The sequence below is a fragment of the Megalops cyprinoides genome, chromosome 14, assembly GCF_013368585.1.
Source record: "Megalops cyprinoides isolate fMegCyp1 chromosome 14, fMegCyp1.pri, whole genome shotgun sequence".
In the NCBI taxonomy this organism is placed as follows: domain Eukaryota; kingdom Metazoa; phylum Chordata; class Actinopteri; order Elopiformes; family Megalopidae; genus Megalops; species Megalops cyprinoides.
The window spans coordinates 27313885-27326000 of NC_050596.1; the positions used below are offsets into that span (position 1 = coordinate 27313885).

A 12116-nucleotide genomic window follows, 5' to 3' on the forward strand; every position below is an offset into this window, starting at 1 on the left:
ACCAGACGTGAGGGATGTGGGGGTGGTGTGGGTGCAGTGCAGAGGCGGGCACTGCACATCCAAAATGGGCAGGTGGAGACAGCAGCGGGAGCACTAAGAGCGGAAGTAGCTGATTGGCCACGCGCAGCGTCAGGGTTGAACGAGGGGTAGGGAGAGGCAACTGGCTGGGGGCTACACCCTTACCTGGCCCCCCCTAGGCTGGTACTTGATGTTTTCCGTGGAGCCGATCTTGGACTTGACATTCTTGAGATCGGGCATCGGCTGGTTGAGGAGACGGAGCTGCTTGGGTGTGGTGGCTGGAGACTTCGGCGGCGTGCGGATGATGGCTACTTTCTTCTCCTGAGACAGCAGACTGAGGGACTTGGGTGTGCCGGGTGTGCGGGGCGTACCCGGGGTGCGGCAGGAGTAGCTGGGTGGGGTGCCAGGGGTGACGGCGGTGGAGCCAGGGGTTCGGGGGGTGGAGGTGCCACTGCGTGCTGAACGCGAGTGTGCTGGCTCGGTCCCTGTGGAGGTCATAAAGGTCATGCAGCAGTCATTCAAAGGACATGCAGAGGTCAGACATATGCACTAAAAGCTGCTGCTTTGTGTGTAAAAGAGCAGTTCTGGAGCACTCCTGACTGTTTGCATTGGATTCAGTTCAGCTCTTCATGAGACAACACTTGTCTTATTAACCACTTTTACCTTCACTCAACTTGTCAATGACTACAACTGGCAATTGGGTTGCCTGTTTCTGTACAGCACCAAGAGTTAGTCCCTTTTTGGGGGGTTTCTTGCAAAAAGTAACCAGTGACCCATGGGTTTGATTCTTTGGAAATATTTAAGTATTTGAACAAAGTGATAAAGCCATATAAGACATGCAAGAACTTGAACAATTTCCAGTTGATTCCTTAGCTTCTCCTTGTTGGCCTTATTTTTCCAGCCATATTAGGTCATTGCAAATCTTTTTAAACCGCTAATTATGATTGTCACCATTAGTCTTTTCTTATATTCAGCCAGTCATTCATTGTGGCTGAATCAGAATTAAATAATAATTCAGTTACTTTCTGCCCTTACCAACAAAGGAAGGATAAAATTTCCCACCTCAAATGCGTTTTTTTTTTTTTTTTTGGCCATCACCCTGATAACCATACCAAAACTACCTCATATTGCCAGTGTATTCAAATAAACATAAAAGACCAACAAAAACACACTTTTACAATACCTTTGAGATTTAAAACTGCTTTGCATTATATATTGAATAATGTAAAAGCATCGAATGAAATAACATTTTATTTATCTTCCTTTAATGACTGACTATCACTTACACAAAAATTAACTATCTAACCGTAGGATAACTCTTTTGTTTTAATACATTAGCTTGGCTAACTATAATACAAACGGACCATTTATTCCTAAACTATTGTATGGCCATGATTAGTTCTGTGTAATTATTAGCTACATAGCTGACAGTTGTATTCATGTGCCCTTTTTTCCCGATTTGTATTTTTGTTGTGTTTCTATGCGCTAGCTAACTGGGTAGCTAAGTTAATATCAATTGTATTAACGTTAGCCGCCAAACTACTTGTAACGTTAAACTTAAGCTGTTAGCTACAAAACCTTGTCAAATGAACTTCATACTTAGCAAGCTAGCAAGCTTCATTATTATACCTGTAATTATTTACCCAAGTAAGTGAAGTGAGCCTTGGATTTGTTAAATTGCTATGTGCTGCAAATATGTTGTTAGGCAGATTGACTAATGTTTCCCCACGACAATAAATGAGCCAGCTAACGTTAACGTCTACTTTATAAAATTGTCATGAATCAAACCACCTCGCAAACCACCAAAATTATCATGAATAACACTTGTAAGTTACAAAGTGCCCAACTTGTCACAGAGCTAACCTTAGCTACCCAGGGTTAGCAGGTTAGCTAACATTGCAAATATTAGCTATCATTAATCAACAAAGTAACGTTAGCTATCCAGCCAACGTCGACAAGCCCTTGTGCATATGACAGAGATCGCCTCCAAAATGCCGCTAGCTAAATGATTTTCTGACAGATTTAACCGACATGGCCACAAACGCCTTTACCGGCTGAATACAACCTGACCACACATACATATTTCTAGCATTTTACGTCTCCAATCATGCATTGCCTCTATCCACTTCTCTGCGCGACACGTCTTTTCCCGACTTGTATGCGAGCAGAAACCACGCCCTTATCGGACCTGTGGCGTGACATCACGAATTTAATTACAGCCAGTTAGTTATTTTCGGCCATAATTAGTGGTATATGGAATTAAACACCAAGTTATATCTAAGGACCTAGGAAGCTGTCCGCACTGATAGGCTTACTGCTCCTGGAAATAATTAGAATGACCTGGGACAGAACTACTACACATCTAGCAGACAGTAAATTATGAGAATAATGACGTGGATGAAAAAACTTTTTTTTTTTTTTTTTTTTTTTTTTTAATAAGTGCATGTTCATGGTTAGCAGTTATTATGTTATTTAGTTCAAGCAAGGTTGGCCAAAGCTCATAAGTCTCAATTCATTTCGGACTACAGTTAGGTTTGGATGTGACATCACTGAGCCTGGTTTGAGACCGGCTAAAACTTCAAGCCCTTATTAACATTTTCGGTGTGAGTAAGTTGGACCGACTCACTCTACCTGCCATACTGGGGGCACGTCCGGTCCTGTGCTCTGCTCTGCCCTCTGTCTGGAATGCTACAGGAGAGGAGGATGAGGAAGGAGGAGGAAGAGGGGAGAGATGGAGAAAGGAGCAGGGGAGAGTAGGTGAGGATCACAGTCGTCAGTAGCTTCTACAAGCAGCTGAATTGGTAAGGAAATGTAAAAAGTGTAAAAACCTGCCACATAAAAGAAGGATACATGATGTAACACCACATCACACAACTCAATTGCAAGGAGTAATATTCTTAAATTAGTGGGTTAAGTATGTTAAATAGACTACTTCACAGCCCACTCATCTAAGCAGGCAAAGGGAAAGAGATCACTGTAGGTACATGGGGAAAATTTATGTGCGTGTGAAAATATCACACCCGCTGCAAAAGATGATTGGTTTTCAAACTAAAGGGCGCAAGCTAATATTTATTCAAATACAAGAAAATATTATATGCCGACAGGCTGAAACCACTTTTTATGAAATATAATGGAGGCACTTACTCTTATCGAAAACAACCCTTCCAAATGGTGGAGGTTTTAAAATGTTCATCTATTACAAAACCCAAGGAAGAGTGGAAAGCATTATAAGGTGTTGATAAGCAGCATGTGGCAGTGTGTGTGTTAGAATGGAGTGGGCGTGGTCCTTACAGGTGGGGCGGCGGGGTGTAGTGGAGTCTGAGCTGGTGATGGAGGTGGAGGTGTCTTGGTCTGTTGGCTGAGTTCGACGAGTCAGAATTGAGGCAGGGCGAGGCAGGGAGGACCTCTTCTCCGGGCTCCGTGAGCTGCCATCCTGGCACACAAACACACACACACACACACACACACACACACACACACACACACACACACACACACACACACACACACACACAGTCATCCAATTAGCACTACTTGTGTTCACATAACACTAGGCAACTTTGGGGTTTGGGGACATAATATCAGCAGTAATAACTGCAGTACATTAATCAGACATAATATAGACCGAGTCAAACACAGCATAGCAAAACTCAATTTTGAAAAGCTAACAGAGTTGACACGCTCATCTTATTTGCTAATAAACTTCAATTAAACCAATGACTACAAGAGCACAGAATAAAAAAAAAAAAAGAAAAAAAAAACTAGAAGGCAGTGCTAGCTGTCATTTTTTTTTTTTTTTTTTTATAGAGAACTGTAGAAAAAATGAGCCAACACAAATGACTCATGTAACAGCAGACGGACTCTCCAGTGGGTCTAGAGTAGGGTCGTGGATGACCTTGTTACCTTGCCTCTCAGCCTGTGCAGTGTGGGTGAGCTGCAGGGACCAGCAGAGGAGGGGCGGGGCCCAATGAGCTCCGCCCCGACAAGAGAGATCTTTTTAGAAGGGGAACAGGCGGAGCTGGGCCGAGGGGGCAGCAGGGCTGCCACCCGTGCTTTAGAGGTGGGGATCTTTGTTAGTTCATAGAGGGTGGGGCACTGGGCGTGAGTAAGACAGACAGACAGATGGGGTGGAGCACATAATGTTAGTAGGAGAAACAAAACCAGAGCAGCCACTGAGGATGCAACACAAAAGAAATGCATCATTACTCAAAACCAAAGAAAATCAAGCTGCTGCGTGCATTGGTAAAGGAAACACACCAAGAAAAAACACTTTATAATTGTGTCAGTTGCATTCTAATGTGGCATAAATGCAAAAGGAAATGGTGTCATATTTGTGTGTGTGTGTTTGTGTGTGTATAATGTTATCAGATTGTATGCTGTTGGAATAGGGATTGTAACAAGATTACAAAATGTTTTATCAAGACAGCTGTTTGTATCCATCCTCTTTTTAAAATACAAAATCACTACACAATTAACAGATTTAAGACACATTTAAATAATGGGAAACATGGCATTTAAAAAAACATTAAAAACCACCAACCACCAACAGTAGCTGGCTTTTGAAGGAATTACATGAATTACATACAGTGATTCTATGTGCAATAACTAGGGATTTTTAATCAAGGCTGTGTGGTAAGAACAAATGATTTATTATTTATATAAAGGAAGTGCTTCTTTTCAGATGTATGACAGAAACAATAGTAAATTGCATGCAACAAAAACAGGGAATGGTGATATATCCAACAATAAAAAATATAGAAAAAAAACATGTCAGCATTTTAAAGAATGTAAATAAATGCTTCAATGAAGGTCAGTGACAAAGACACATGAGTTAGTATTGATGGATCTGAAGGGAGAGAGACAGAGGGAAGTGGAGTCTGTGCATGCAAGTGTGTGTGTGTGTGTGTGTGTGTGTGTGCACTCACTGCGGTCCTGTCCCTGGACTTTTGGGCCACGCTGACGGGCTGCCGGCCTTCTGTCACTGCCATGGCTTGGGGGGACAGAGAGGGAGAAAGAGAGAGACTGGGTTTGTCAGAACCAGGCCAGCAGTGGATGACACCTTCAGGAAAAACAAAGCAGCGATGAATGCGGCGAGCAGCTAACGACAGACACAGGACAGACCTTACACACGCGCGCTTCTTAACACACACAGTCAGCATCTGGGGCTCAAGAGAAACGTCTCACTGCAGTCCGTAAACACACAACCTCCTAAACAGTCCTCACACCACGTCACTTTCACTTTCTGCACCACACTCTTTATCAAAATGTCTACTTAATTTACACCAAATTTCAGTTTGAGATATGCTTTGTTCTGCTGTTCCTTGGCAGGTAACCAAACAGATTCAAAGAATATTTCAGATCGTGTTAGCAATTTCTTGTAGCATTTAATGGAAGCAATGCAGCAAACACACTGGTTTCTGCCAACCTCAGAAATAAACATCATGGGGCAATTCCTTTGTCACTCAACAAACAGGCAATGCCCTGATTTGGGCAGCTAGGAGGTGAAAATTAAGTATCTATATCTCAGAGATCCTTATCCCTCTGTAGGCTAGAATATGGGCCTTGCTAACCACCAGTTGCCTGGTAACCACTGCAGTCATCAGGCAAAGCTGGAGGTGTTCTGCCTGTGATAAAAGTTCCACTGACAGTGTCATCCAACCACCGGGACACACTTGTGCAGTTTGTTCATACAGCGCACACCTCCGAACAGCACACCACCTCCACCAAACAGAAGAGAGAGAAAGAGGGAAAGAGAGAGAGAGTGAAAGAGCGAGAACGTCCAGACCAACATCCTGCCAATGCATGAGCATGGAGCAAGCAAAAATCCCCAGTAAAAAATCCAAAGCAAGGAAAAAGCATGGGTGCGCATGGCAGCTGTGCAAAATGATGCAGTCTCAAAATGAAAAGCAGGACAAGAAGGAAAAGCTGAAGAAAATAAAATGGCAAGAGCTGAAAGAAAATTAAAATTACCGCAGAGCATGTCTACAAAAATGCAGGTAATAATGCACAGCCAAAATATATTTTTTGTGTCAACCCTCCCACCCCCAAATGCAAAAATGATTCTGATGGCAAATTAAACATAATGACACCAAAAACAAAGGTCATTCGAACGATGAGGTACTAATGTCTATGTTTGCCAGCCACATTGCAGATAACCCAGCATGGAATCATCACCTGTGGGTTTCCGTTTAGTACTGACGTGGAGCTGGGCAGGCCTGGGCTGTCTGGCCGCAGGCTTATACACGCTTTTCCGGGTGGGAGAGCGCGTCTGACTGTCTGATTTTTTAGTAAGATCAGCCTTCTTAATCACAGCTGTCAGAGGGAGAGACAGAGTCAGGGAGAGCAGGGAAAGGGAGGGACACGCAGAGAGGGTATGGCATGACGTAAACACCCTCCCTGAATTCAGCACAATAAAGTAATGCAGCACAGTTATTCCAAATAAGAACATGTTATCCCTTCAGAAAAGGTAACGTGTCCATACATGTATGAAATATATAGAATACACTGCAAAATACAGCAACTGTCTATTCCATACATCTAATTATATACCTATGCTGCAAAATAAATGTTTCAATCCATGTATGCGTACATAAAATTTCATCTACGAAAGCTGTAAAAATGAAATCTTCTCTATTAAAATCAGTATGTTTATAATGTATGCAAATATTGCTCTTTAGAGAAATGGAGAATACACTATACAGTAGCTGTCATATCCTGCAGGTTGGCCATCTTAAATTTCCTCTTTAAAATTAAACCATAATTATTTTGAAAGTATTTGTGCTTGGAAGGGAGGGTGTGTTTACTCATGGCCAGTGGAAAGGGTAGATTTACCAAAAAAAAAGCTACCAAAGTAAAAACTAATGGTACAAAAAATCATCCTTTAAAGAATTACATGAAAATAATACTAGCAAGCACTGAACCTCTACTTAATTATGAGAGAAAAAGAAAAAAAAAATTACTTTCACAAACTATCACGTGTCATGTTTATGCTAGGAACCTTTTTTCTTCTTGACCTCATCCCTGGGGGTGGAGCTAGGCTCCTTTCGGACGGGCCTACGCTCAGGGGTGGAGACACGCCCCTTCACCCGGCCCATAGCCTTCCCCTTTGTGCGCTTTTCCTCAGATGGCTTCTTGACGGGACTCTGCGTTTTGGGGAGGGGTTCAATTTTTTCTGTCATGATGCTCCTGTCGTCATCTACAGCGCAGAGGGAGTGAAACAGCAGACTGACTCTTCAGGCCTTTGGCGTCCTCCATACAAGCGCATTGCACATGCGTACATGTGTATCGAGCATTCTGCCTACTGGTACCAAACTTTTTCCTGATGGGTATATTTATTTATGTAAAAACATACAATTAAAACAATTATTGCATGTATAATCTATACACTGCATATTTTAGAATATTTTCTGTAAGTATGCATACAATATTATGCATACATACATATTTTTAGTATAGATGCATATGAGCAACTGCATATTATGTAGTACAGAACTACATATCATATATACTTCTTATATTTTAAATTCAATATCATCTTATAGATAACTTTCGTATGTGGAATTTCATGCACTAAACATTCATAGTCTAAATCCTCATACATACATTTACCTTTGTATGAGCTTTAATCTTTCAAAGCTATGATGTAGAATACAAGAAATACAAACTAATGTAAAGTACCAGGTTTGCATACTAAAATGACTAATATAAAAAGGAAGCAGGCACATGCTTTTTGTCCTTACAAATAGAAAATGTAATATATAGCTATAATTCAATGAGGACAGCTATAATGAATTTTGAATTATATTTCTCAGCTTATCTAGTTAAAATGTAATGAATGGTAATGTAAAAAATTGCACCTTGAGTGTCCACCCAGGCGCTATCTGTGTCTAAGACGGAGTCGTCAATGGTTGTCTCATCTTTGTAGTCATCATAAGTCTCCGTTTGGAGCTCGCTCTCTGATGCTGCCTCCTTCACGGGAGAGGTGGGTGTCGCAGGGACCTCTGGAACATCTGAAACAACCTCCATACTGGCGGGCTCCATCACAACCTCCTGTGCCATCTCAATAGGCTCTACTTCCTCCTCTTCCTCCTCTTCTTCCTCTTCCCGAGGGACCTGTGGTTCATCTTCGGGTGGGGCGGAAAAGCGGACACTGTGGCCAGGTTGCTCTCCCTCGTCAATAGTCTGCACTACCGTGATGAAGTCGTCCTCCACGGTGACCACTGATTCAATGACGGCTCGAGGCTCCAGTGGCTCCTTGGCTGCAGCTTTTGCCCCTTCAACCACCTCCTCCTCTACAGGTTTTTCACGATCCTTCTCTTCTCCTAATAATTCTGGTGCTTTGACTTCTTCCATGACTTCATCAGGCTCCTCACCCAGTTCTATCTCATCATCCTCTTCCTCTTTCCTCTTCCCTTCTTCTTGGACAGTAGTGGTGACTGGAATAGGTTCCTCTGGCTTTGATGGGACTTCCTGTTCCTCTTTCTTCCTCTCTTCTTCTTGGACAGGAGTGGTGACTGGAATAGATTCCTCTGGTTTTGACGGGACTTGCTCTTCCTCCTTCTTCTCTTCTTGGACAGGAGTGGTGACTGGAATAGGTTCCTCTGGCTTTGATGGGACTTCCTGTTCCTCTTTCCTCTTCCCTTCTTCTTGGACAGTAGTGGTGACTGGAATAGGTTCCTCTGGCTTTGATGGGACTTCTTGTTCCTCTTTCTTCCTCTCTTCTTCTTGGACAGGAGTGGTGACTGGAATAGATTCCTCTGGTTTTGACGGGACTTGCTCTTCCTCCTTCTTCTCTTCTTGGACAGGAGTGGTGACTGGAATAGGTTCCTCTGGCTTTGATGGGACTTCCTGTTCCTCTTTCTTCCTCTCTTCTTCTTGGACAGGAGTAGTGACTGGAATAGGTTCTTCTGGCTTTGATGGGACTTCCTGTTCCTCTTTCCTCTTCCCTTCTTCTTGGACAGTAGTGGTGACTGGAATAGATTCCTCTGGTTTTGACGGGACTTGCTCTTCCTCCTTCTTCTCTTCTTGGACAGGAGTGGTGACTGGAATAGGTTCCTCTGGCTTTGATGGGACTTGCTGTTCCTCTTTCCTCTTCCCTTCTTCTTGGACAGTAGTGGTGACTGGAATAGGTTCCTCTGGTTTTGACGCGACTTGCTCTTCCTCCTTCTTCTCTTCTTCTTGGACAGGAGTGGTGACTGGAATATGTTCCTCTGGCTTTGATGGGACTTCCTGTTCCTCTTTCCTCTTCCCTTCTTCTTGGACAGGAGTGGTGACTGGAATAGGTTCTTCTGGTTTTGATGGGACTTGCTCTTCCTCCTTCTTCTCTTCTTCTTGGACAGGAGTGGTGACTGGAATAGGTTCCTCTGGCTTTGATGAGACTTCCTGTTCCTCTTTCCTCTTCCCTTGTTCTTGGACAGTAGTGGTGACTGGAATAGGTTCTTCTGGTTTTGATGGGACTTGCTCTTCCTCTTTCCTTCTCTCTTCTTCTTGGACAGGAGTGGTGACTGGAATAGGCTCTTCTGGCTTTGATGGGACTTCTGGGCCTTTTTCTTCTGCGGTCTCCTCTTTCATGAGGTCTGCTTTCAGAGAAACTGTCTCCTCTAGCTGCTTAAGCTTCTCTAGTTCACAAACATCAACTTTTTCCTCCTCTGTAGCACTCTCTACTGATGAGGCTGGCGATGGTCTTATGGGTTGTGCAATTCTGTCCTTTGCCACACCAGTAAGCTGGTAGACATCCTCTGCGTCAACCTCCTCATAGGCTTCCTGGTGCACCAAGTCCGGCTTATCCTTCACCTTCTCTCTCAGCTCCTGCAGTTCACGCTCCTCTTCCAAACTTAAAGGTCTGTCCTCCATTTCCAACTTACGTATCTTCCTTTCAGCATCAGCTATTTCAGCCTCTGCTGCTAGTTTGGCATCTCTGTCTAGCTCAGGCTTTGTTTCATCAAGAGTGATGGTTACCGAGGGCATCACGGCTGATTCAGCTGATATATCAGGTTGAACCTCCTCAGGTGCTATATCGAATCTGTCTGGTGGGATAGGAGAGGCCTCCCTTGATAGATCTTGCTCTTCCACTTCGGGAATGATTTGGTCTTTAATATCACTGGTCAGCCCAGTCTTCAGGCTTAAATCCTTTGGTTTTTCATCAAGTGGTTCTGTAGGTTTGCCCTTTTGTTCAGATTTGATATCTTCAACTTTAAGGCCTTCAGCAGAGACACATACTTTACCTTTGTCTTCAACTGGACGCTTTTGTTTAACCGCCTCCAGTTCTTTTTCTTTGGACGTTTCAGCTTCTTCTTGTGTCTTATCTTTGGGTTCTTCTCCTATGGCTTCTTTCTTACCTGGCACATCTTCAACTTTCCCTACTTCTGCTGCCATCACCCCTACACCCTTGTCCTCCTCGGACATCACTGTGGGGAACATCTGGGGAGGAGAGTCAGTGGGACTATGTACATCAGCAGGGGATGGCATGGGGCCAGAATACTCATTAAAAACACAGTATCCCAGTTCCTCCAGTTGGGGATCACTTCTTGCTGCCTTCTGATCTCCCAACACTAAATGAGCTAAAGAATCACCCATGAGGACATTAGCAGGTACAGATTTCCTCCTCATCATTTCTGGATCAGTGCTCTCAGATGTCAGTCTCGGTCTGGCACCAGCAAGGTCCAGCATTTCAGGAAGATCAGGGGCCATAACCGTGCCGTTCTTGTAGTATTTCATGGGGAAGGGTGATTCAGGAGACTCAGACCGAGGGCTTGTCTTTGCACTAGCTAATGCTGCAGGAGGTGAGGAGGGCGGAGTACTAACAGACGGTGCAGTCTCCAGAATCATGGGGGGGAAAACCGGTTTCTTCTCCACAGAAGGAGTGGTGACTGGAAGGTAGTCTGCGGACTCATCAAGGCTTCCGCTGGTATAGGACATGATATCTGTGGCTAATGGAGAGAAATTCCTTGGCCGTCCTTGCCCACCGCTTTGCTCCATGGAAGCAAGGGGGATGTTCAGAGAGTAACTCCTCTGCTCAAGTGACAGCTTCCCAGGTGAGAGCCTGCCCTCATCCTTCCTCTCTGTGGCTGGAATGGATCTCAACTCCTCCACAGGGCTCCTTCTGGCTTCTGTAGGCTGTGCCTGTACCAGTGTGGTATAGTCGACTTCAGCAGATGAAGCAGCCACGACTGTCTCAGAACGTTCCTTATCTCGTGCGTCACTCAGCTCATAGTAGCCTTCCTCTTGCCTGCTAACTTCCTCTTCCTTCTGGGCCGTAGTCTCAAAGTAGGCTGACATTCCAGATTTGTCCTTTTCGACATCCAAAGCATCTGAGCGATCAACGGTTTCTGCGTGAATCTTTGGTTCTTCCTTTTCACTCACAGACTTGCCTGGAGCAGGGGTCTCTACCTTTGTCTCGCTATCCAAGGAGACAGCCTGTGTTTTTGCCTCCTCCTTTTCAGCATCCCCACCAGGTTTTTTGAGAGCGGCTCCCTGAATTTCTTTACTCTCATCTACTTTTGTTATTTCCTTTTCTTTCTCCTCAGGTTTTACCTCCTTGTCTCCACTAATACCCTTTAGCTTATCATCCATTTTAATTTCTTTGTCATCCTGGCCATCCTGGGAGTGGACAGGTTTTGCCATGAGACTGCCTCCCTCATGCGCTTCCTCAGAAGCCTCTTTTTCAGCAGTGGTCTTAGGGCCAGGTTTACCCTCTGGTTCTGCAGCTGCTTTGGAGGGATCCGTCTTCTCCTCCCTCTTTTCTATGTCAACTGGCTGCTGAGATGCCTTGTCGGGCTGTGCAGTAGGAGGTTCACTGGTCTCCTTAGGGTGTTTCTGTCCATTCAAATGGGCAGGGGCGGGGCTCTCTGGGACGGCTTTCGAGGGGAGAGATTCTTCCTCTTTCTCGGAAGTGAGCGGCACAGGGCTGTGCAATACTGTGGGCTCCTCCGGACCTTTCTTTGCCTCTGTGAAGTCTGAGCTGACGGGCGCGGTCCGCCCACTGTCTGGCTTCCCTTCGTCCATCTTCAGGGCTGCAAGCAAATCTGAGGTAGTCTGGTTGTTCTGCGTTACATTCAGTTTGTTTTGCTTGCGTTCCCACAGGCCAGCACATGACAGAC

General features: G+C 44.4%; 1 protein-coding gene across 9 annotated transcripts in view; it reads right to left on the minus strand.

The window, feature by feature from the left end:
- LOC118788836 (microtubule-associated protein 2-like) overlaps window positions 1-12116 on the minus strand; it is a 97631-nt gene that overhangs the window by 13605 nt on the left and 71910 nt on the right. For 8 of the 9 annotated variants that reach the window (XM_036544955.1, XM_036544956.1, XM_036544959.1 and 5 more), the window contains 6 exons: window positions 7875-12029; window positions 7016-7213; window positions 6193-6330; window positions 4944-5008; window positions 3310-3451; window positions 2567-2706 (listed from right to left, as the gene is read on the minus strand). In XM_036544955.1, the coding sequence (XP_036400848.1) occupies window positions 2597-2706; window positions 3310-3451; window positions 4944-5008; window positions 6193-6330; window positions 7016-7213; window positions 7875-12029 (4808 nt within the window). In that variant the 3' untranslated portion in view covers window positions 2567-2596. Of the gene's footprint in view, window positions 1-183; window positions 504-2566; window positions 2707-3309; window positions 3452-4943; window positions 5009-6192; window positions 6331-7015; window positions 7214-7874; window positions 12030-12116 lie in introns of those variants that run through there. The other variant, XM_036544963.1, reaches the window with a different exon arrangement.